The sequence below is a fragment of the Anas acuta genome, chromosome 4 (assembly GCF_963932015.1).
Source record: "Anas acuta chromosome 4, bAnaAcu1.1, whole genome shotgun sequence".
Lineage (NCBI taxonomy): Eukaryota > Metazoa > Chordata > Aves > Anseriformes > Anatidae > Anas > Anas acuta.
This window is the reverse complement of record NC_088982.1, coordinates 46,408,751-46,435,857: the sequence shown is the minus strand read 5'-3', so window position 1 is coordinate 46,435,857 and position 27,107 is coordinate 46,408,751. Positions and strand designations below refer to the sequence as shown.

The window sequence follows — 27,107 nt, the reverse complement described above, 5'->3', positions numbered from 1 at the left end:
TTTAGTATTTTATCTCAGGAATACAATCTCTATGTTATAAAATTAGTACCCTGAATATCCACAACTCAGTCATATATTCAGTTTGTGTAGGGCTTTGCCTATTCATATGCATCCATATGTATATACATCACCACATGTAAAATCCACATGCTTTAATTGAATTTAAATCAGCTTTAATCTAGGGCTCTCAATATATTCTCCACATATTATACCTTCATGCTGTGGAGGATGCCACGAAAGCAAACACTTCTTGCATCATTTCTTACTGCTTTAGTTACATATATTTTCAGCTCTTTATGGGGACTATTATACCTATTCAGTAAACTGCAGAGAGCTTTAACATTAACCAATTGAAACTAAGTGACCTCATGACCATAAACAAGAAATTACCATCAAATAACCTGCTCATGCAGAGGGATGTGTGTATGTGCCTGCGTACAGAAAAACAGTTGTCACAAGTTAAAGGATGCATTAGCCTTGTCTTGATTCACTGTAGTTTATAGAGGAGATTCATTCAAGTTCTGATTTGTGTTATGGAAATAAATGGGAGCACTACTTGGAATATTATTCTCTGAAAGTGTAATGGGCTCTTACAGACTACTACTTTTACAGCACTGTAAATCTGCTAACTTCATTTCAATCACTTTCAATTTTAATGATAAGACATGCAAATCTAAGATTAAACACTATCATTACCATTCTATAGTTCCTATAGAATTATCTGTATTTATTAAAATGTTGCAAAGAATATGCAAAAATATGACTTAATTCATAATTCTAGAACTATAATAAACTGATAATATAAACTATAGTATAATACTCTGAAGTGCCTAAGGATTTTATGTTATTTGCTATGAAACATGGACTGCACGCATGTCCTATAAAAAGAATCCTCTCTCTCAGTAAACATGAAGTGAAATGCCCCAGTTGCCAAGGTGAAAAAAAAACACAAGGACCTTATGCTATTTTATTCAACCTAAGTTCAAACTGTGCTATGGAACGTAATGAAATTTATCAATTGCAGTTGCCAAAGATTAATCTCAAAAGTAAAGATAAAACAACGTCATCCAAGACTGAATAGGAAATATTAATCATGTGCTGTCCAAGAAAAACTGGCAAGATGCTGACTTTTCTTACTTTTAACTGCTGCCCAGTCATTCACAAAATACCAATAATCCTTAAAGTCCCGGTATCCTTTTTAAAAGATACTGTCAGTAATTGAATCTTCTAAAGATGAAACACCAGAAAATATCCCCAGAAGCACAAGATTTCTTTTTATATGTATATTTTGAAGCTCTAAAATATTATAAAAAGATTCAGTCACATAATGTTAGTCTATTAGTCCTGAGTTTAACCCAATGCCTGTCCACTTGCTGAAGATGTAAAGCTGGAAGATAATCTCAGAGATTTAAATTGTAATAATAATAATAATAATAATAATAATAATAAAAAGATATACTTGAGCAGTAAAAAAAATAATAAATGAAAATGTGAAGGCAAAAAGGTAAAAGAAACAAACAAAAAAACAGTAAGGAAGAATTTTGCATTACAAAAAGTGGAATTCATTTTCTCTGTAATTGGATGCCAGCAATGTCAGCAATGGCTAAATTTATCCTTGTTTGCTTTTTTTTTTTTTTTAACATAAAGAAGAAATGAGAATTTTCAGGGAGTGATTCACTTGACATGTTAGACACCTTCTTTACATAAAATGACTCTTGCCTTAGATTCCATTAATTTAGTCTCCAGTGACTTATGTGACTATTAGAGGAGTCCAGAGCGATCAGCTTAGATACAGATGCCTATACGGCAGACACACTAAAACAAATGAAAACCACCCAAGGGGACTTTGAACTACCCATTCAGTCGAAATGTAACAGAACAGCGAGAAAGACAAACAAGTGATAGGGTATTTTGGGCATAGACTAGCTGAGTCAAAGACAGCAGTGCTACTGAAGGAGACCTCAGCTAGAGGAGTGTATGCAGCTGAAAGTGTTCAAGAAGGCTGAATTAAGACTGAAACAGGTACAGCAGAGGGTTTGTCACCATGTATGGGGGGATGCTATTGGAAAAGCAGAAGAAGAGACACCCTACATCACAGAGGTTAAGAGAAACAAGATAGAAAAGCAGATTGAGTATTTTCCTTGGATGGAGGTAATATTCAAAGAGAGGTAATAAAGGAAGCGTTCTTTGCTGCAAAAGTAAATGGATATAAGCGTATAAGAATACAATGGATACAATGCATATAAGATGCTCAGCATTTTTTCTTTTTTAAAGCAATTAAAATATACTTAAATATAAACAAATGTAGAACAAAAACAACGTATATACAAAGACTCAAACTGTGCATCCCTGAAGCTTGCGGGTATATAAATAGTTAGGTTATTACTCTGTATTACCATTTAATTTTTTTTTCCTTAACGGTTCACTAAGCATTTTATCACCTTGTTTGCAATACTTCAGTAAGCTATGGAGGTTAAATTGAACACAGTAAATTGTGACAACAAATGGTGCCTTGTTTTAATAAATGCTACACCTTTATTTTGTTTTTATGATTATGCTTTCATCTGTAACTGCATATTTTTCCACAACAAAGTATTACTCTACAGGAGTGTTGGTATGTGCCACTCAACAAAACATAATTGCCTTTTCATAGTGCTTTTTTGTCAAAGGTCATTTTTGGTTTAAAATTTCATAAAAATACACCAAAAAGTCTCTAAGTCTTTTATTTCAGAACTGCTGAAAACTTATATACAGATCTAGAAGCAATCTTACATTTTCATATATTATATATAAAAACTACATATGTAACATAAACAGTAACTTGTCAAGAACTAGTAAAGTAACTCAGCAACTACTTCATGTTGACTTTGTGTAGTCAAATGCAACTTGTGCAACTATTTCTTAAGGTTCTTTAACTAGTAGGCTATCTGGGGAATATATTGAAAATTGACAGTATTATACACATCCTGGAAAACATTTGAAAGTGTTCTGACAAGTGACAATGCAAAAATCACTAACTGATGGGAAACTGCTACCTCCTTAGGGGTCTCTTGTTATACCTTGCATGCAGTCATGACAGAGCATGGGAATGCAAAAGTTTACCATTTACACTCACTTCTTTTTACTAAGTTCCTTATTAAGTCTATTAATTCCTGCCCTATTCTTATCCATTTTTCTACATGTGTGTTTTTTGTTTTTTTTTTTTTAAACCTTCCTAATTCTCAAACCTAATGATCGGTCCATATCACCAAAAAACACATGGAACTTGGTGAAAAAGTAAACAAAAACCCCACAATTACTTAGATTTGAATCCATGGTGCCTGGCAGAAATAGTAGAAACAATTATTTGGATTTCAACCTGCAGCATTGTACTTGGATTTGAAACTGCAGCATTTCATTTATTAAAAATGTGTTTTCTAATCCATGGCACTTTACTGTGGAAACTAGCCATACTGACACAGTAATTGTAAAATATTATTTATTTGTGTAATCTTACTTCTAACCTTAAAAAGAATACATTTTCAAAAGAGGAATGCTCTTTTGATGATAGTGATCACCTTTAATTTACTGTAAACCATAAAAAATGTATACCTTTTTAATCATATCCATACCAATCCATAAAACCTTTTTTTCTTCAAGACTAAGCTAGAGAAAAGTATGTTATTCTTCACAGTGTTAAAAATCAGCAGGATTCAATAGCAAACACTGATGTATATGGGTTATAATATTGAAAATACACAATACATGAGCATTTAAAGCAGAGGATGAGAATGTACAAATAGGAAGGCCACAATCTCCCCTGAAAAACTGTGCTGTAAGAAACTGATTTGAAAGGGCTATTATGAATATTTGAGTGTAAATACAAAAAATGGGAAAATTAAAACTGGAAAATTAAAACCAGAACAATATGCACATGTATGCAATCTTAAATAAGATCAACAATGAAACTATGCCGTCTTTCTAAAAATGAACAGGTGTGTTCAGAACTGCCTTTAAAATGTTTCTTCTGTCTGTTGACACTTAAACATCTTTTGTATCAAGTCTAGAAGCAATAGAACACAGAATCACGTTTTTAGTCCACAAAAGAAGCTTCTTAAGAGTTAAGAAACAAAAAATAGCCTAATACATTTTGTCTGCTTTCCACTCTGCCTTTTAGAATGATGACCTCTTTTTAGAGGCTCTCAAAGTGAAAGTGTCTTATCAACCCTACCGTGTGGTTTTGTTTGTTTGTTTGCTTTTAACTGCTTTACTCCCAAAACAGACTGGAAACTTTCTTTTTCTATGTTCTATCACAAGAGTCACTCCCACTTCAAAAACTAACATGAAAGTGATAAATCATTAAAGTATATGTGACGTAAGGAAGGTATACATTTTAAAATGTAAAATGCTATTTTACTAAAGTATTAACTGACATATAGACTTTTTTTTAATATAAAAATGGTCATTTGAGCATTATCTGTGGCAAACGTCCTTGTTGAATTGAGCTTTTAACCAAGAGAAAATTATTGACATGATTATGAAAGTGTATTCTGTATCATTTTCTAGAAAAAAACTCATGGTTGTTACAATTAACTGAATTGGTAGACAAAACTATATTTTTTGTTAGAGATTAGATCAAACGTTTGGTATCAGTTATTTCATCATACCATGTGAATGGTAGGAATCCAAAGCCCTCCTATTTTCATGATCAATTCTCATCTACCCTATCCAGCAAACAGCCTACGTGTTTACCTATTGCGTCTATGGAAAACACCTTTCTCCTGTTTGCTCCAAAGTAATTCCAAGACAAAGACTAATGGAATTTAAATAAACCAGCTTTAGTAGGTCACTGATTTAACCAAGAAGTAGTGCAGTCATTGCCAGACTACTGGCAAAATAAACACTTTTCTACTCTGCTGCCCCTAGATGCTGGCTAGCAATATAGTCTGCTACCTGTGTTGGCAGGTCCTTAACACCAGCTGGGCCCCAGCAGTTAGCCTGCACATCTCCTCTCCTTGTTCACATCGGCAACCCTCAGTCTCTCCTCCTCTCTTATCCCCTAGGCCTGAGCAGCATTCTGCCATCTCACAGCTGCCACCACCTTTCTGCACCTTCCACCTACAGCCCTTTTCTGAATAATCACTTTCCTCCTACTGCTACCTTCAGCTCTGTGAAATCTCTTGTCCCCAGTTCTCCACCAAGCTCTCCTACCAGAAACAACACCGATCTTGGTGATGCCAGAGTACACCTGTACTTTCTGAGCTCTGCAGCATGAAGGAATAGCAGCCTCCATGTGTTTAGATCAATCACATGCAGGTGAGATACTGGATGAAAAAAATGAGAAAGAGATCCTAGGAAAACAGAGGCAGGAAGAATCCACTGAGCTCTGTTGGCTGAATACCCTTAATCACTGATAATTATTAAGGATAGGTGGGTTCAAACTCAAAGGAAGTGCTGCACAGATATATCAGGAGCTGGCAGAGTAGTTCTCCTCTGAAGTCCTGCAAAAATTTTGCTTTGGCACAGTTCAGACACTTTTACTTGTAGGATCTGGGATCAAAGGATCTGGATCTGTAGACCCTTTGTATGTCTGAGACAAAGCTGGAGATATTGCCTCAAACCACCCTCTGCTTTCACTGACTTCCATTCTTTGAGTTTTCTTTAAAAAGCTATCCTAGAATGGGTGATTACTTATGTAAAGGAGCCTTAAACTGTTAAAAAGAGGCATGTAGTTTAACATTCAAATTTCTTACACCTATATATTTCATATATATTTTCGCAAGTAGAGAAGACTGAATATTGGGATTCAAAATTTGAGTAAAATTAGACAGTTAAACCACCAACTGATAGATGTGTATTTTTGTGCCCAGCAATCAGGTAGACAGAACACAAGGAAAGAAAAATGTAGGCAGATAAATCTCACACATGCAAGAGCACAGTTTTATACAGACACTTAAAAAGATCAACTCTTTATTAGAACCTAATAACAATACTGAACCTAACTCTTTTTCTATTATTATAAATTATTATAATTCACATGGAATTACTTGAATTCAGGTATAATCAACCATATTTTTCTATTGAAACTATAATTGATGCAACAGACTATCAATTATAACTCTTATTAAAATGTCTGTCTTTAACTCTTATTAAAAAAAAAAAAACACAAAACATGTTCTAGCATGTTGCAATCATGAAAATAATACCCCCAAAATAATGATATTGCTTAAGTAATAAAGAGGTGGTCTATATCTAGACTGCTTCCTGAATTTCACTGTCTTCTTTGTTATTATCAGTCATCTAAATTTTATTTATTTCTGCAAACTAAATAAGCACTTTTATATTTTATGAGTAAATATACATTTGTATATTACACAAATATACTTGTATAAAAGTTTGTCTGCATGTTCTATATATTCCTTTCTTGAGGTATACCAGCACCAACAGAGTTAAACCAGAAGCTCTGAAGTATTCCCTACCCGTTCTTCGTGACTGACCAGTTTAAGATCAGCAGTTTTCACTTTTTTCAATTTTATCATAAACAGCATGCCACTTGATACTATACCTATGTGCTTTGAATTCTATTATCACAGTATTTTTAGGAACAAAACAAATAGATTTCATGAGAATTTTCTACAAGACTAGAGGACTGTTAAAAAGGCTTGAAAATGTGAATCTACTAAAAGCAAAATCAAAATGTAAAAACAACCTATTATTTTATATTTCAATTGCTACACATTGATCGGTGGGGGGTGGGTTTATGAAACAAAATGCAATCTTCTAGTTGTTCAGAATTTAATGTTTTCAAAAACAGCACAAAGGAATTTCAGCCACTGAAAAGGGCTGCAATGAATATTGGGCTTTTACCTTCTTCCAGGATAGTGGTATTCTCTATGAGTCTGAGATGCTCTCGGCTTTCAACCAGGCAGTGCCCAAATTCTTTTCTGCATGCAGTTTCTGTATATTTACACAAGTTGTCTCAGGTACTTCCTGCAAACACCAAACCTCAATTGTTTTTAGGAAAGCTCATCACAAGGTAAGATGGCTTTCTACTCATCATATCTCACTAGCCCTCAAAAGGTAATGAACTGAGCCTTTTCCTGACATTATATTCCTGACATTATACCAAGGGCTGCCCCCGTTGAAAGGGTTAATAAGGGAAGCTGGAGTATTTGGATGTGAATGGAGCACTGCCTTTCAGTGTTCTTTTGCAATAGCAAGAGGTTTGCCTTAGACACAATAGCCTGACACAACAAGGCTCCTAAGACCCAGTATATTTGTAAATACACAAAAATGCAAAAGAAAATAACTTTTGCTTTGCTAGCAGCAAAGAAATGAGCCAGGCTGTTCAGTGATGTGTTTCAAGACCTCCACATTATTGGCAGTTTAAGAATTGCATGCAGAGACTGAGAACACATGCAGTTAAAACAGACACATTCTAAATTAAATTTGAGGTAAACGGAGTGTCTCAGCTTTGTTCTGGAAAGATAAGTCCTTTTGAAAAAAAAAGGCAACGAAGCAATAGTTTTAAGTTTCTTTCTTTTCAACAATAGAGGCAGTTTTTATAAATACGGTGTTTTTCATCAACTGGCACAATGCAGTGACAAGTAACATCTTATCTATGTCCTGAAAGTGAAATATATTTCAATTAATGTTTTATTAAGATATAATTTTAAAGCAATTCGACGCAGATCCTTTTATGGGCATCTGTGGCATTAATCTTCAACAAACATCATCCCTTTGCAATACACTTCAAAAAAAAAAAAAAGGAAGAGGTGTCTTTCCCCATTTTTAAGACTGTACTTGTGACTGTAATGTCGGTCATACTGCAATGACTTATATTTTATGATGTAAATCCAATGATAATGTAACAGTTGCAGTGTTTTTGCTTGCAATGTGATGTATGCAATGGCAGGAATAATACTGCCCCCACTGCTGGGGGGTTGGACGTGACGTTCTCCAACTGACACCATTCTTTGTTTACCTGCTAGGGACAAGTAACCTCCTTTAAATGATATATTTGTAATACAAAAATTCTACCAGCTTTCCTATTTGTTTCATAGAGAATGTGTAGTCATACCTTTAGAATTACAGAATGCAAGGGAACTGGTGACATAAGCTCATTTATGAACAGTGGCAATTTGGATAACTGCCTTCAAATCAAAGGGGATGAAGGATATTGAGTAAGATCATGGAAGAGACAAATGAGACCAGCGAGTTAACGTACCTCAGTAATAGGTACATTATAATAGGTATATTATAATAGGTATCCATTACATACACTACTCCAAAAAGCGCAGGATAATTCAAATGACTAGCATGTAAATATGCAAATGAATGGCTTATTCAAGAAGGACAGGTAGGGAATGCAATTCAATGCAAAGAGGTGTAAAATCCTTTATTTTACAGGAATGGTATGGTACCATACACAGATATGGTATGAGACTGTCTAAATCAGCAGCAGTACAGAAAAGCAATGCAAAAAAGGATCTGGATATTAGTGTGCATCTCATGTAGATAAATGTAGTTCAACAGTGTTGTGACGGTAAAAAAAAAAAAAAAAAAAAAAAGTACCACAGAAAGGAGTACTGTGTCTGAGCTACACAAAGCCAGTATTTCCATTTATACAGCACAGCACTCAGATGAAGTGCTGAATCCAGTCTGGCATTTAAGAGGAGACGGGTAGCAACTAGAAAGGTTCCAGAGCAAAATGATCAACAAGATCTGAGGGTAGAAAATTCAAAGTTTAGTTTAGCCAGAAGGAAAGCAAGGACAAATGTGGCAGCCATCTTCAAATATAGGAGTACAGCTAAAAAGAACTTCCTCATATCCACTGAAGCAGACAAAGCAGCAAGGAATTAGGAGACAAAGGCTTATTTAGGGTAGAGCAAAAAGGCTGTTTAAGCAGTACAACTGACTGCCTGGGAAAGCTGTGAAATCACTATGGCACAGGTATTCCGTCTTCACGCAAGGGGGACGGACTGGATGACTGCTCAAGGACTTTTTTGCCTATTTCTATGGTTTCCATGATTCTCCTCTGCCTCTAGCTCCCTCAAGGATGGGAATAAAATGGGACATATCTCTGCTGTACATGACATGAAAACTGACAAGTAACATGAATAAGGGCAGAAGATAGAATGCTATGCTAAGGAATACAGTAACCAATACAATCAAATTGTCCAAATATAGTGATATACATCCACTTTCCCCAGTCAGTACCTCTAGCAGTTGTAAATTATCAGCTAGTTTAGTATAAAACTTCTCTGAATATTAGTGTGATCCCATATATTCTTTGTGCAGACACTATATAAAGGAAGACAAAATCAGATTGGGCTTTTAAATTGAATTTTAAAATGGTTTTAAATCACATAATCAATGAAAATATATTGTTCATTTAGTTTTCCTATCCATAACAAAATAAACCCCAAAACATAAGATATTCCAAATACTCCCCTTCACCACTTTCAATTTCTATAATAGAAATTCTTTCAAAATATATTATTGTGAAAGAACCTAATAAGGAAGAGAGAAACTGTGATAAAGTTACAGATTTTAATGTTATAAACAAACCATTACAACTATTTTATCTTTATCTTATTACACATAATTTTATGTGTGTTAGATAACTACCATACCAAATTAATGTGTCACACTACTTTCGTTTCCATGAACTAGGAAAACTGTGTTCTGTTTTCAGTTATACTTTTTGTCTTTACTTATGCCATTTATGGTGATTATTTCCAGACTTAAGGTTTTGCAATATTAGCAAACCTGAGAATCAGAATGTAAATAGTCCATATGTAGCTTGTATGACATAGGCTCTCGCTTTTGTCAAACTTCAAATAAAAAATTCATTTGTTCTGTCAAACATTTTTAAATACAAAAAATAACTACAGGAAAATCATAGCTTTAACTAGGTCCTCGAAAATTTGGCCTCATAAAAAAAAAAAAACTTGGACTTTTTTTTTTAAATTTACATTAAGGTTGGTACTTTAAAGGATCTCTGTTCCAGGAATTTGCAGAATGGTCCTTCCATTTCTTGCTGAAGCTTCTTATCCATCTCATTACAAATCAATAATATACTTCATATTCAAACTATAACATAAAAAATTGTTCCTGTATCATTTGCCATTTATCTTTTTTGTAATACTATTCAGAGTTATTTAAACTCTTTGCTCATTTTAGTAGAATTTCTGATTGTAGTACTTAAAAGAAAAACTATTTAGTATTGAAATCGCATTATTCTTTTTAACATCTTGCAAGCAATAATTGATCTGCATAACTGCTACATAAAATAAGAAGATACCATTACCACAGTTTTATCCAGAAGGAAAGCTGAGATAGAGAAGTTTACATTCTTGCCCAATGCCACAGCTTGTATCACCTGACTGAAATCAGACAAGAGTTCTGTACCAGTCTAATTTTAAAAGTTATTAATTATAAAATTCTTTGAAGGATTTAAGCATCTGTCTCAAAGGAACTGTCTTACCATCTTGTTGGGAGATAACGATTACCAGAAAGCCCTAGATCTGTGCTCCCTGAAAGCACACATATGATTATATATATGTGCTTCTAAAACATTTCAAAACAAGAAAGAGAAAAAACAAAGAAGTCAGTAGCTACTTAATATATCATCACATCAAAACAATTTTCTAACAAGCTGTCAGACAGAGATTTACAGTGATAAAAGAAAAAGTCAAGTTAACTTCAACATTTTTTTGACAGTTCAGTATCTTTGTCGAACCAGCACTATGATAGAAAATATTAAAAGTACCCGAGATAAATATAAAATTGTGTTGGCACAATTGATTTTGTAGGGCTTTCTCCATTTCTCGTCTTTCTATTCCAATCCCCTTACTTCCAGAACAACTATCATCATTAAAACAAATGCAAAACATACCTTAATTGTACTAGTGTGTGCACCGGGATATTCTTTTTCCTCTAGTGTTGACCAACGCTGTATAAATTTTGACACCAAAGGATCATCATAGTCAACTATCTGAAATCCTGAGACATTAGCTCCTCCAAACTGAATTTTGGATAAATCTCCATCAGTAAATCCCTGAGCACAGAAAACATGTCTGTTACTCCAGCAGTTCTGGCAGGTTTCAATAGCATACACATATGAAAAGTTACCATATGACTTCTACTGCAAAAGCGTAAGTCAAATATTTTATTCAAATAGGATCCAAGTTTATAATCCTGGGCTGCCAGGATTAAATCAACCAACAATGGTTCTTGCTGCTCACTAGATATAGAACAAGTGCTGAATGGATCTATCTTTGCCACAATTACTTTCCTTAAAAAAACACTGTTAATTCCAATGTGACTGTATGGATTAGAAGGGCAGTAACAGATAGAGTAAGCTTATCCATGGTTTAGTCTTGTACCAGTTAAGGGCACAGTTGTTTTATTTTTTCAGCAGGAACACTGAAGCATTTGGCAAGACTTACTGTCTTCCCTGTCTCCCCCCCTAGTTCTTGATCTCACAACCTTTTCATAAATTTTGGAAGAAGGAAACAGTTTTTAAATCTCAGTTTTGATTTGTTTTGTTGTTTTGTTTTGTTGTTGTTGTTGTTTTTTTTTTTTAATAAAACGAAAGCACGTTAGACTAAAACATTCATTTTTGCAAATTAAATGACGGATACTTAATTCTGTCTACCAATGTAAATATCAGACAAACTGTAAATATCAGATAAACTCATCACATCAGTTGTGTGGTGTTACTGAACACTTTCTCAGCCATTCCATTCAGATCAGCACCATTCTGAATCTTCAGTTGTCTTGATTCACTCCGAGTTATTTCCATATATCTACAAATGTATCTGTATCTAAATTATATATTTGTGGGCTGGAAAGACTCTGCTAGGAATAAAAGCATGAAACACAAGTACACATCAAATTAAAGAGCTTTGCCAAAGTGAAAAGACAGATCTTGTTCACTCCTTATGAAACCAATAAGATTAAGATTGGATTTTTAGGTCAGCAATGAATGATTTGAACCTGCATTCTGAATAGATTATTTCTGATGTGTGCTCGCCTTTGTTGCTGTTGACCAGCATTACATACATTTTGATTTTTCATGTTTCATGTTTTAATGTGTCCTAAAAAACCATACAAATGAATTTACATGAAGCACTGATTTTAGACACTTCAGTTTAAATGAACCTTCTGAGTGAACACAAAGGTAGTAACTTCAGACCACATTATCAAACATTGCTACAATTGCTATTCTAGGTATACTTCATCTTAGCCATGCTCATCAATGATATGTTGATGCTTGATAATATAGACACTTCTAAAGGGTCATTGAACTTATTGTGAGCTTAAAGTTTGCACATGAGCATTTATTTGACCCTTCTCCATTTATCAGGATGTTTTATTCTTAATATAGATAAATTTCTTGACTGACTGATCAGTCTGGAAGAGAACAACCTCACGGGAAGGAAGAAAAAAGATGGATTCAGCAAGACAATGATCAAGTACTAGGTACTTCTGACAGAAAGTAAATATTTTAAAAATCATTACCATATATATTTACATGATATTATACAAAAGATCTGCAATACTTGCATTTAAACTGCACAAACCTGCATAAGCAAATATAATACTAGGCTTTAAAATACATGATTCAGCAAGTTTAAGATCTTATGGACTTAAAGTTACAAACAAAGCAATGGCTACAATAACAACCAGTCAACATAATGAAATACACTAGGCAATTTTTCTAAAATATTTATTTCCTTTAAGGCCTAAAAGAGTTGTACAACATATGCAAAAAAATACAAATATCTAACAGGGAATTTTTCAAATTCTGTAAGACTTTTATGCTTGTTTAGTGAGCATGCACTACCTTAGCTTTTCTGACCTAAGATTCAGTTAATAAATATACAAATGAATCCCCATTGTTCTGCTTTTAAAGAGGCTTCCAGAGTATAAAGCTTCCTAACTGCTGTGTAGCAACATCCATGATTCCAGCCTTATCTGGAAGGGAGAAGTGTTTTGTTCAAATGTTGGTAGGAGATGGAGATTATATGTGAAGCATGATGCCTCTTCTAAAAGGACTATGGAAGACAGAGTGTAAATTAGAGCACTCCAAGGGCCCTGCTGAAATTTTTATCAGTCAAACCCTATCATAGTCCAAGAATAAAGAGATGAAAAAAAATGATTAAAAGGCACTCCCACCATACAACCCTCAAAGTTCTTTTTTAGAGTAGGATAACTGACATTCAAGCCTACCAAATTTGCTTTATCCATTGGCAAAAATTGGGTTAGATTCCCTGGCTGCAGTAAATAAGTATTGTTGACTTTAATGTCAGTAAAATGGCCGTTCATCTTTGGACAATTTCAAAAAATAACCTTGACAATTTAGTGAGTTTCCTGAACCTTCCCCCTTAGGAACAGCATTAGCTATACCGTCCGATTACCTGTGTTCAGAGAAATATTAAATCAAACTGATTGCCAAGCCACTGTGAGAAATGAGGATATGTGAAGCTGAGACTTACTAGTCCAGCAGTATCAAAACTGAGTGCTTTAATTTTTAAATACTTCAGAGGTGAAAGAAGAAACATCAGTTATCTGAATGAATGGATCAGACTACAATCTGGAAAGCTGTTTTTACCAATTTTCCTACCTACCCTGACTTTTCTAAAGTAAGCAGGAAAATGGATGAACCTCTACTGGAGGTACTGAACAGTCTTCACTCCCATTGATGGGCATATAATAGGAAGCATTTAAGCACTGAAAAGACTGAGTCAATAAAACACCATCTGAACACATGCATTAATTTAGCAAGGACAATCACATTTAGCTTTTCTTTATTTTCTAAAACCCATTTAAAACAAAATACTAGATGATGTTCTTCCAGAAGCAGTAAAATGAGTATTACAGTCATTGTAAAACATATTAAAAAAATTTGCTTACCAGATTTGCAATGATATAATGGTATCCTTTAACATGCTTACCGATTGTGATAACCTGTAAAAAAGAAGAAATACCCCCATAATGGAGAATGTTCAGCTGATACATGGACTGAGACTCAAAAACTACTAAATGTCATATGATGTAGAAGTTAGTTATGAGCTTCAGCTGCCACACTAAGTTTGTCCAGTGCTTTGCTTTTTTATTTTACTTAATGCACTACTGAATACACTCTCTGCTGGTAGAAATCAGTCATGTTGAAGTCCAAGCCCCAAAACCTGTAAGAGGAGGAGCTGAATGCTAATTACTGTGCTGTATATTAAAGGCTCGATCTGGACAGGAGGGAGCAAGTATCACACAGTAGAGGTACTAGAAGCACTGTATCTCAGACATTGCCACTTAGTTGCTTAGATTCTGCTCTCTTTGTAGCAGAATTATAACACTCCTGGAGCTAAAAAACAAACAAACAAACAAAAAAAAAACTTTTAAAATCCCACTTACATTAATGAAAATATCTGCATTATGAAGAAGTCTTCTGAAGTTCAAATTGGTTTTTGTTGCCCTAAGGCTTCCCTATAATCTCTCTCAAAGCCCACTGTTAGTTTCCCAGAAGTCTCCACTAGCAGGCAAGTAGCATGGATTCTTCCCCCATATAGTCTTAATGCGGATTATGTCTTCATGGGGAAGTTTGCATTTTGAAGCAAAACATTTCTCCAGAGAAAGGATATGGGAGCTAACAGGACTCTAGAGGTTTCTTCCATCTTTTGACCAACAATAACAATTCAGAGAACAGAAATATAAACTAGTCTGAGGGAGCTGGTGAACTGAAAGTATTTTTCAATATCAACTTCCATTAAGTGGCTAAAATCTGGAGGAGAAACTATAACACTGGAGAAAAACAAAAACGATGAAGCAACTTTGAAAAAACATCTTGTGTGAATACGATGATCCAAGAACTACAGAGCATTATGGGGAGAGCTTGAAGTTGCCACCACAGCTTAGAAAGTTATTGGGATAAACCAAAACACTACTACATGTTTGTTCAAGAATAAGCATGGAAGAAAGCAAAGAATTTACTGTTCAATATATCAATATATCCTACTCCAATATTCAAGGAAAGTCCAGTCAACTGAAAGCCTGCCGCACTTCTCAGTAAAAAACAGAGAAGAGAGATACTGATACTTAAGCTTCAGTTCAGAATAAATCTTGTAGCGAGGTAGGACCTGAAGAACCTCTTTTGCAGTTAGAGAAGAAAATGAGAAGGACACACAAAGATACTCAGAGGACAAAGAAACTCAGATACTGACAAAATCTTTATTTGGAATAATGCTTCACTTTAGGTGATGAAGAGATGGAGAAAGTTAATGGAGAATGAGTTTTTAGATTTTATTTTAGACTAGAGGAAAATTAAAACAGATTCACTGTATTATGTAAGGAAGGGAAGTCAAAGGATCAGCATTTTAAGAATAAAGTACTCTAAGACCAGACCAAAACTCCAGAGGCTGAAAGGTCTTGCAAAGAGAATCTCAATGCTAAATGCATCAGAGAATGCACTTAGTAGTTCAAGAGACTATATTCCAGAACATAGCAGAAAATTATTTTCATGAGAACAAATAACTGGAATTATGTTAAATTACCAGTGTGGCTGATCCACAAGTATCTAACACTCTTACGTGACTTAGAAAGCAGATAAGCAGAAACAACAGTTTATCCATCCACATGCTTTAGATGTGGCACAGGGGATAAAATGATAAAAATCAAAGTTTCAGAAAAAAGAAAAGAAATGATTCACATCTATTAATGCGCAATAAGAGCAAGAAAAATATCCTAGAGATGAAATCAAAAGAAGCACCAGCCAAAGAAAATCACAGGTTATTACTAAACAAAAAAGGAGAGTAAAACTGAATGGTAACTAAACCAAAGGGTTCTTGTCCTCAGAGTGGCAAAAGGGGAAACTGAAAAAAATTACTCAGCCAAGCCTTCATATCAGGAAAGATATTATAATGAATATTAAGTATTTAATTTTAAAAGAACCTAGAGGATAATAAGATGATAAACAGACAGTACAGTCTTGTCAAAATCAAAATATGTCAAGGCTTTTTTTTTTTCTTCCATTCTCTGATATGATAGCCATCCTAATGGATAACGAGGAAGCAGCAGGTACAACGCATCTTGAGTTTAATAAGGCTTTCATCCTGTGTGACATCATTACAAGCTCTTAAGGGAATTTGTACATAAGTTACCATAAGGTAAGCAAACAACTGTTTGAAAAGCTGTAAGCAGTATTTCTGTCAAGCACAGCTCCGTCAGTATACTTACTAATTACATAGAATTAATCAGTATTTTTTTAATCAGGATCTTTATTAATGAGAAGTCTGAAAATATGAATGTTTAAAAAAATCTGCAGATGCTAACAGAGGGAAGTTGCAAATGCTGTGAAGAACAGGATCAAATTTAAACTGATCCTGAAAATTAGACAATCATTTTGAATTCATATCCACAAACTCTAACAGAGAAAAATACAGTGAACTCCATTTGCATGCTGAAATACAATGCTCATTGCCTGAGCCTCAATTACTATGACCCTCATAGCAAAGACCAAAATAACAAACTCCCCAAAAAAGCTTCTAACTAATATCCACCTAAATACATCTACATTTAGCTAATATATCCCTACAGATGGTGTAAAAGGTCAAGCTTAAACAAACATGGAACTACCATTATAATATTCCAATGTTCTCTGTATGAATAAAGAGGAAGCAAGATAAAGAGACAGCATGGAAAAGGACCCGCCTAGCCACTACTGTAGAGGTGGATATGGAGGTAACGCAAAATTTTGAATCCAAATGCTGTGATGCTGTTATGAAAAGAAGAAGAAAAACAAACCAATAAAAAACACACACAATTTTGACAAACAACCTATGTGGGGATGCAAAGAAGACATTTTTCTGTTCTGTTTAATGTTCTTAGGTCTTAGCTATGGAAGACAGCATCCAATTTTGGTTAAGACATTTTAAGATAGAGGCAAACTGAAGACAGACCCAAGGACAGTACGATGACAAAGAGCTTAGGAACATGAACAATGAAGAAAATTACATGAAAAAAGAGAAGCTGTTGAAACAGCCTTCTAAGATGTAAAAGTTTTTTTTTGTTTTTTTTTTTTGAAAAAAGCATTAGAAACAAATCATTGTCTAGTGTAAGGCGTACTAAGCCTTAGACATAATGTAGCTATATTTGTAATGCACCATGTATAATAGCATATAAATTACATATATGTATACTACCTAGACAGACTGTAAAGTAACCATAAAGAGATTTTATTATTATTCTTATTTTTTAAATAATCAGCATAGTGAACCATATGGGATGATCCAGATAGAATTATCCTGCCTTTGAGTAGAGCAAGAGATTATAGGATTTGTATGTTCTCTCTGTCCAATGTGTATGCAGTCCTCAAATCTGTTACTTCCCAAATGATGCATAACTACCAAAAACATAGGATCAACTGAAATAATGCTTACATTGGTCTTACTTATAGAATATATCTAATTGTCATCACTGAAAAAATGAGAATAGCAAACCTGATCAACAATGTCGTTGACTTTATCACGCTCACAGTCCAAAATCACTCGCCTTTCCTTTTTTACTTCTAGATCTTGAAATAGCGAACGGTAAGTTTCATCTTTTCTGTCATTGTTAATATTTCCTACATTGATAGCAGTCACTTGCCATTTCTTTTCAGCTGCAGAATCCAGCACAGCTTGCAATGTTGATAAGCCTAGCAATGCACAGGAAAAAAAAAACAAACAATATGACTGATAAGGTTCAGGAATAACAAGCTTCTAAGAACGTGATTTATGAGATTAGTTATTTAAGATTTCACTGTTATTCATTTCACCTATCATATGTTGTTAGGACTCCTCAGAAATGAAGCTGTGTGCATGCCCAAATTGTTCTTACCGAGTGAAACTTTACTTAAACCATTGGAAGGGATCAGGATAGAGCCTTGTAAGGACAATCTTTTGGTTTTGCTTCAACATTTTTCAGAAGGGGATTTTGCCAGTTCACTAATCCATTGCTGGAATTCTACAGACTGGGAAAGAGGTCTTCTAGGAGAAAAAATGATCCAATTATAGCAAGTGGATCAGTTGTTTATTACAGAATGCTATTTAACTGTTCTGTACTTGTGAACCTATTTTAAACCCTGTTCTCACTGAGGCCTATGGCAAAATTCTCATGTCATGAAGTTATTATTTCCGTTGCCACACTCCCTGACTGTGAAAGAAAGCATTTCGATATATGTATTTTTCCATATAGATAAGCAGGCCCAGTGCCTACAAGCAGTCTATAGAAGTTTGCTGCCATTTTATTCTTTGTGACATATTCCTGCCAGGAAGCTGTAATCTCTGCACAGCTGAAATTATCTGAAAAATATTGTAAAATCAGTGACAATTTTACATGACTGGTTTTCCTGTTCAAAGATTAAAGCACCAAGTATAAAAAAATAATTACTGCTAAAAATGAGTTCCTGCTGTTCTACAAATACCTGTGTCCAACAGTAGAGCAACTTCAACTCGTTATGTTCAAATCCCTTCCAGAGAATTCTATAGATCTCTAGAGACAACAATTTTAAGGATAGCAGATAGCATTACAAAAAAAAAAAGTCACCAAAGCTGTCAGACTATTTCTCACAATCCAACTGACATTTTTGATCATTCATCTCCCCTGAAACCACAGAACACCAGGAGTAATTTCTTTGAGACAAATTTCTGACTTGGTATGTAAAGGAAGCTTTATGGATAACCCTCATGAGAAATATTGGTGGTTATGACCATAAACATAGAAAGAAAGTGCTAAGAATCAATTTGTTTCATAGCAGATTGGTCGGTGTTTAGCAATTCAGCTTCGTAAGTGAAAATATAGCAATATACAAGGCTGGTCATCAGCAAAGGAGGAAAATGGCAGGCTTCCAAAAACATAACTTCAATGATTATGTCAAATAGTTCCGGCTTTTTATACTGATTTTAAAGAAGACTGATATGAAGTTTTATATGTCATGCAACAAAATATTTTAAAATAATAGATCACTACATCCAAAGGCACATACAAACTGTTTATAAATTTATATAAAGAGAAATGTAGACATCTGGTAAAAGGAAAAGATAAAAGATGTAGAGTGTACATTAGAACATTATAAAATACTAAAGTGATTCCATACCTCAAAAAAAAACAAAAAAACATTCTTAATAGTAATTTCCTACTTTCACCTTTGTTAACTCTTTCAGAAGGTCGTACAATTTCTGCTATGCCAGATTGTTTATTTTTTCCCTGACAATATAAAACCCACTGTCAATTCTGGTGTTAGATTTATGGTTTTACTTCCTGAATTGCATAAGTTTTTTACTCCAACTTCAGAAAGAAATGTCAAGGCATTTTCCAGAGTAAGTGACAACATCTTTATTATTGTGCAACTATATGATCCTAGAAAGTCATCTGCAACTTGTTAAGTGGCTGAATAACACTGCTTCCTAACATCAAGAATAAGTATTATAAAAGTGAAATGTTATTTTGGGAGGGAAGAATATAGTTCTCAGAAAAAAAAAAAAAATTGATGCATTAGCAATGATAATGTCAATGCAGAACTAGTAGGAATAAAAAAGATAAAGGGAAACTATGAACTAACTTTCAGAAACAAATGCTGTTGCAGCTTCCTCTATCATATATGAATGTATAGCTATGTAGTGTGCTAAGTCCTGAGGGCTTTGTTCAAAAAGGGATGTTTTGTAGTCTCTTTTCACTTCCAATAAGCTAAATTTCATCATCCTTCGTTGTAAAATGTAATGTTGGCTTATCTTCATTTGCACATTCAATGAAATATCACCTTTCGTACTATTAGCAGTGAGGACCCTATCAAGGATCTGATAAATTTTGCAGCACATATGATTGTTTTAGTTTGCATTTTGTTCCTGTGTTTAACAAATTTGTTTATTCCACACAGACAAAATAAAAAAGAAAAATGAAACATCAACAAACTGAAATGGATCGGGCAAAGACACTTGAATCTTGAATCACTTGATTCATGTAACATGAATCACTCTTTCAGATCTTATTGAGTAGATTTCAGGTCCTCCAATCTGTCTTTGTATGTCTCCTCTAAGACAAAAAAATCTCAGGCATGAATTTAAGGGCTATTAATGTTCATGCTAGGGCAAAGGGTTCCTCTGATCTTCCATTTTTCCTTGGGACTTTTTTTTTTTTTGAGCACCCTCTGCAGACTGGTCTTCTTGTTCTTCAGAGGTGGGAGAGTTGTCATCCTCATCCAATTTAGTTTATAGTTTACTGTGATGTCAATAACACAATGAAAAAAAAAAGAAATCTTTCACAGCAATACTTTTGTGGATGTGGAATTATTTGGATAGAGGTAAAGGAAGTGGGACTCTGCAGAGAAGAAAACTCTTAACAACAACTGTTGCTGTTTTTGACTGCATGAATATTTCTGTTTGGGAACTGTGTGTTCCTGAACCTCTTGTGGTTATGATGAGACAAACTTAATACAGTGAGCTCTGAAAGGGAGAACTGAATAGAGGCCGAGTGAATTAGTGATTCTGTTACAAACAGAAACCAATAATGTCATTACTTTTTCCAAACTGCACTGTTTAGTGCTGGCAACACAAAGAAAGTAAGGAGGATAAAGGATGCAGTCACATTAAATGACATCAAGTGACATATTAAAGAGGAATAGCTTTGACACGCATATACTGAACGACCTCACTTCTTATAGACAGGAAAAGATAGGAAATTTTCCTGCACTTCATCTAGTCAGCCTCTAACCATTGAGGAGCTGTAAAAGTAGCAATAAATTATTCTTTAGGAATAAGTCATTAAACTAATTTCTATTAGACTTCATGGAAACCATGAAGTCTATCTTTTATCTCACTCCTGGAGGAGGAAGTATCTCAAATTATACATAATTCCTTAAATATACAGCACAAACACTTATGCAAAAGTGGTGGAAGTGTGGACCCCGTATATTCAGGATCTGCTGTCAAGAGTTGCTGCCTACACACTGCTCAACTCTGCAGGTTAGCCTTGTGTGGGAGCACTGAGGAGCAATGATTTACTCAGCATAAAGGTGGGAGTTTTATGCCTTGGAGTTCATTATCGCTGGGGTGCCTTGCCATAATTAAAGCATACAAATAAGAAAAAAAAAAAAAAAAAAAGACATAACCAAAAGGTGACTATAAGCAACAATTTCATGCTGTTATTCCTGGCCAGATTCAGCCAGTGCAGCAACAAGGTGGTTTTCAGAATTTACTAAATATAAATCACATGCAGGTCATGTACTGCACACTGCTAGCTGATTGATGGAGGCTAAACAACTAGCTTCACATCTGCCCTTTCTAAAAAGGCAGTGAATGTTTCTGATTCTAATGTGAATTTGGAAAGGATCTACCACAGAAACGAGCTTAGGGTTCATCATCACACATTACATTATTGTTGGAGGCTATATGCCTGCTTTAGTTTTTCTTATTTCAGGGCTCAGAACAGTGATAGAGAACTGTTTTTAAGAGGTCCCTTCAGCTTTTCCGAACAACACTGGATAAAATGTCATCAAAAGGCAGAGAATCTAATGTCACCCCATAATTTAATAAACTATGGTGTGACAATATGAAATTAATCATCCTTCAAATCCAGCGGAATCTTACCATTTAATGTGCATTTAATTCTGACCAATGAACATGCAGATGAGCCACTAAATAGCCTTTTTAAAGGGAAGAGTTGAAGAAAATAAGTTAGCAAAGGGCTACTAGGTAAGGAGAGCTCAAAAAAACAGAATGAGTTCCGTTGGAATTCCAAATGGAATTCCAGAAAGGGTAGTCATAACAAAATGCTTTACAATGTTTCTTCTCAGAAAACTAGTATACCACAATTTTCAAGTAATTTTTCCCAGTTCATAAACTGTTATGCTATTATTACAACAACCATAAGGGCATAATACTTGTGGAAGCTGTATCCTGGAGTAAGTTGCCTACAAGCAGATGATTTGTGTTTATTAAAAAAAAAAAACAAAAAAAAACAACAAAAAAAAAAAAAAAAAACAAAAAAAAAACACACATCTAATCTTAACAGTGGAGAGAAATTCGAGTATCTGTTGAAGGTAGTCTCCAAAGGAGCAGGGACTGCATCCAAGATTCTTGTTTGCTTTGTGTCCAACTATTGATTTTGCATGTTGTTTGGAGTGAATCTATGCTAGTAGACTGCCCTTGGTGTTCCCCAACTCTGTCGAAATACAGCTGAAGTACAACACAACTCAGAGGTGGTAATTAGGCATCCAGTACCTGGAGTCCCAACAGGGAGTTCAGGCAGTCAGCTGCAGTGGTAGTGTGAAAGCTAGCTGTTTGGTAAAATGAATGGTCTCACAGGCTTACTGATGTTTATGTTTGATTCTGTAGTTTTAAATACTTGGCATGCAACTCAAAAGTTAAGTGTAGATGATGAGCAACATGTTACATGCAAAAACATCCTAGCATTTTTATTAGCTTTTAATTTTTAAATCTTTAAAAAGAAAAAAAATCATAGGAACCATTTTACATATGAGTAATCTCTCATTACTTATCAGCATGCATGCCATTCTATTAATGCAAACTAATAATTTCATCCTCATATAAACAATTTTGTATTCTTTACTAAAAACTCATTTCTAAACCTAAGTTTGTATTTGCTGCATGTAAGTATTCCTGTCCTCCTCTAAGACTGATTCAGTATTTCAGTGAGATACATGTATATGTAGCAAACAGAATACAGGAAAAAAAAGTACCATATCTCACCTCTGTCACTGTCATACAAATATGCAAACTTGGTCCACTGATAGTATTCAATCAAGCTAAGAAGAGCTCCCTTGAGGTCAGGTCTCATCTGAATGACAAATGGATGTGTTCCATCTGTTGGGAAGCTTGGAGTTATGAAGGAGACATGAAGAGTCCCACAGAATGATGTTATGGTATTTACAGACTTCTTGTCATAGAATCCAAAAATAGCAAAGACTCCTCTTGAAAACTGGGAGCAGACTAAGAGGGAAAAAGAAAAACAGTTAGGTGGGAGATTTTTTTTTTTTTTTCCAAAAAAATTATTTAAAATACTATCACATATTTGAGAAATAATGAAGATGTCTAATCACATAACAGGAGAAAACAACAATACCCTGTTAGGGAGATAATTTGTTAGTATTATCACTTAGTAATATAAAACTTCCACTAAATGATAAATCCAGAGATGTATTTGTCATTCCTAGAAAACTTAGAAATAAAAGTTACAAAGTTATTCTTAAATTCAACTTATACAATAAAGAATAGCGGTATAAACATTATGCTGCAATTTATAAAATGAGTCATGACCACACGTACTACCTCAGAAACAGATAACTTTTTGTCATTAAAAATAAATTGACTCTGAGATCAAGCCTCCTTGAACTTTTTGCAAAATACTGTAAACATTTTTCTATTCAGGAAAGATAAAGTGAGAACTAGAAGCAAATATCTTAATAGCAGAAAAGAAGTTTCTGATTTGCTTTAAACCCCCTGACTTTCAGGCATTATTATAATTCCCTCATTTTTGGACTCAGCAAAAGCTGGTCTTTCTGGATGACACTTGCAGTCATGCTGCAGAAAGAATAACCTCATAGATGTAAATAATATGCTGATTCCTCTTTTTTTTTTTTTTTTTTTTAAATCACTTGAGACAATTCAAGCCAATTGATGAATGCTGCTGATCACTGCAGCCTGTAAAAGAGCTAGATCTTCTAGGTCAGCCTGCTCTTTGACAATTCAGGTTATACTAGTGCCTAGGTTTTAAAAGCAGAACAGACTAAGGAAAAAAACAACACTGATTAATTCTGAGATATCACCTATGCATTCTTTGGTTTGCATATTGTCACCTTGAACAAGAGACAGACCCTCCCTCCTAGAGAAAACATCTAGTCAGCCTCATTGCAATCCCTGCTACACCTGGCCTGCTGATAGATATAAATCACTATGTCACTGAGGCTAATTTTGCCTAGTGCACCAATCCTTGAATATGATTCATTGATAAGGGCAGAAATGAGTTGATTTTTTTTTTTAATTTCTAAGATTTGAATGCTAACCAGTATTTTCTCTTTTAGAAGTTAATCACATTATTATTAAAAAAGACACACCTTTATACCTGTTATTACTCATTTCTATTCTCTTTTCACAATTTTGCTTGTCTACCTTTGCTCCACAGTCATCTCTTACCATAATTATTCCTATACTCCTATATTCCTATATATTCTGATTAAAAGGATCTGAACAGCATGAGGGAAATTCTGGGTCCGCCAGTTTCAACAGTTATTTCCTATTAACTTTAATTAGGTCAGAATTTCACCTCAGGTGAGAGAACACAAATGATGGAAAAAAACTGACAAATAATACCCCTTTACAAAAAGACACTGCAGGTATTCCAGAGTGAGAGTACAAGATGGTCAGATCTCTTCCACTTTAAATACAAATCCTTACATAAAGTTGCAATATTTATCTTGAATGTTTATTAAGGGTATAGCTGCTCCTTGTTGAACAAAGGCTTCTGAAAAAAAGCTATTAATTTTCTGGATAGCTTTTCTGTTTAAGTTACTCCAAGTCCTTGTTCTATCCCAAATCACAGTGCTCTTGCTGAGACAAAAACAACACATTACCTCCCCACACACTCGTCAACAATTGTTTTCCACCCACAGCAAAGCCTAAATACTTTCTGAACTTGCTACACTCCAAGTGTTAATGTCTCATATCCCACCTTCAAACATGCATATTAGAATTAACCACCAGTTTACACCTGGATCCCTAGACAAGAAGATTTGGCCACCAGCACTCTACAGTAAGATTTTGTGTTAAACTACTTTAATGCCATGTGTGACAGAAACAATGACGCTGTCATCTCAGGATTGCTGAAGAATAAAGAAGTGTTATGCCAGTATTGCTGACTCCCAGGATGCTATTACATCTCCTGTCACAGGTTGCGTTTTGTCATTCACCAGCCAGTGGTCTTAAGCATAGATGAAATAATGCTGCATACCAGAAACTTGGAAAACCACAGACAGGGTTTTTCCAGAAGTACCCATGCCACCCCTATTAGAAGCAAGCCTGAGTATTTGGAGCCCCATACTCCAGTCTCCATCTCAGTTCCTCCCCTCATCCTTCCCTCCCCTTTCTGACATAGGGGAGATCTGGACCCATCAGGCCTTGCCCAAACATTTTTGGGGTAATGAAGGTCAGTCTGGCCCATGTTTGAGTTAAGGTTTCCAAGGTGGCAGGTTTCCAAGGTGGCTGCTGCTTGGAGACTGTTGGGGCATCACTCCGCCTGTGGGAGGAGGCATGTGACTGCCTTCCCATCACTTGCTTTTCTCTTCCCTTCATTTATTAATCTGTCTGTATCTGCACCCACTAGTTTTCGCACTTTGTCTCTCCCTATTCTCTTCTGTCTGCTGTGGGTGGGAGTGAGCCAGCAGCTCTGTTGGTGCTTGGCTACCAGTTAAGGCCAACCCAGGACAGGGCAGAAGGTGTTATCCCACCTTCCACATACAGGACAAAGCTTTAAATAAATACCACTGGCCTGTGCTCGAACGGGTGAAGGAGCTCTGTACCCTTTCCGCGATACAAATACGCAACCACCATACTTACTCTTCAGTAAAGACCTGCTTTTTCTTTCAAAGTGAATGCCCACCCTGACAGAGCATGAACTTGCAGCACCTCTTGCAGCATGAACTTGCAGCAGTAGTTACTGCTTATTGACAAAACAGCTCCCTTGGATTAGCATAGCCAGCAGCTCTCTGCTTACACCTGGTCTTTACACCTTTACACCTAGTACATCAGTCTATACACGTTATGTGTGAACTGGGGAAGGTGAGTGATGTCCCCTTGATCCTCCCTCCCACACCAAACAAAAGACAAACACTTTACACCACCTCTAGCTGAGTAAGTGATGTTGCTGCAGTTCCACTTCCAGCAGTAGCAGCTTAAAAGCTGAATTCCACAACACATGTACTCAATCCCTACCAGTATTAAGCAAAAACATTTTGTATTTTTAAAATGGTTAAGAAAAATGCACCACAGACATGAACTTTCATTTAATTCAAACAAGGCTGCCTGCATGTGAAAACTTTCTAACACAAATCTTGAAAGTAAGGACACAATGCACACTTCCAAATATTAAGCTATATCAATTACCAGAAAATCGGGATCAGCTTTAAAAGTTCGTCAGCAGTGATCAGTGCTATGGCTGAACACTGAACATCATCAGTGCTAGGCTTCCCAGATGGGAAATTCCCATTAACGATCAGTGAGAGGGCACCCATGCAATATAATAAAAGCTTGTTTGAAAATAAGCATTTAGACAGTTACAAGACAAATGCTTGCAAATGTTTTGGGTCATTTGGTCTCTGAGGGCAGGAGGGAAAGGAAGGGAGGGTATTTCTAAATATGTAACAATGATCTAGTGAATAATGCTGAATGTGTAGTTCTTTTGGGCAGGATTGCCACCTTAGATTAAGTCTACAGTCATTCTTATTGCTGGAAGATGTTAGTTTTTTAATAGTGAATCACAAGCAGTTCACAGTTACTAGATTACAAAAACTCATGATGATTAGGATTCATAAACCATTGAAACATTAAGGATATATTTAATTAGAGACATTAGAAACAACAGCCAGGATTCATTTCTTTCAAGCTCTTCTATTTCACCTGTTACTTTTGGGGTTTATGTTGTCCTTTCTAGAAATAGTCATTGGCCTACTTAGCAAGAGAACAAGAATAAAATATGCCAGTTTTGTGATAACTTTCCTAGAGACACTTGCTTAGACTGGCAAGTATTTGGGAATTATGAAAAACAGGGTAGATAATTAAAGTTACCTGAAAAGTGTTATGTAAGAGTTCTCATTGTTCCTCTATTAACTAATAAGCAAAGACCTATTTTGCCCTTGTATTCCAGAACACTGAAAGTGTAGCTTAGTCTCTCCCAAATGCTAAAGCCTTGATTTGTTTTTAAAAAAAAAAAAAAAAAAAAAAAGTTTATGCCTGGAATGAGAAATAAATGCCTTCTCAAAGAAAGGAGGGTCAAAACTACTTCACAAAATTCACTTGTGCAATTACTCCATTGATAACTACATTAACTACAGTGATAACTTCCATTGATAACTACAC

At 35.0% G+C, this 27,107-nt stretch overlaps 1 protein-coding gene across 9 annotated transcripts in view; it reads right to left on the bottom strand.

Annotated features, from left to right (window-relative positions):
- Positions 1-27,107, bottom strand: part of GRIA2 (glutamate ionotropic receptor AMPA type subunit 2) — a 90,422-nt gene that overhangs the window by 28,247 nt on the left and 35,068 nt on the right. For all 9 annotated transcript variants that reach the window (XM_068681074.1, XM_068681067.1, XM_068681065.1 and 6 more), the window contains exons 3-6: positions 22,728-22,967; positions 17,481-17,677; positions 13,903-13,956; positions 10,880-11,041 (exon numbers count right to left, since the gene is read on the bottom strand). In XM_068681074.1, the coding sequence (XP_068537175.1) occupies positions 10,880-11,041; positions 13,903-13,956; positions 17,481-17,677; positions 22,728-22,967 (653 nt within the window). The remainder of the gene's footprint in view (positions 1-10,879; positions 11,042-13,902; positions 13,957-17,480; positions 17,678-22,727; positions 22,968-27,107) is intronic.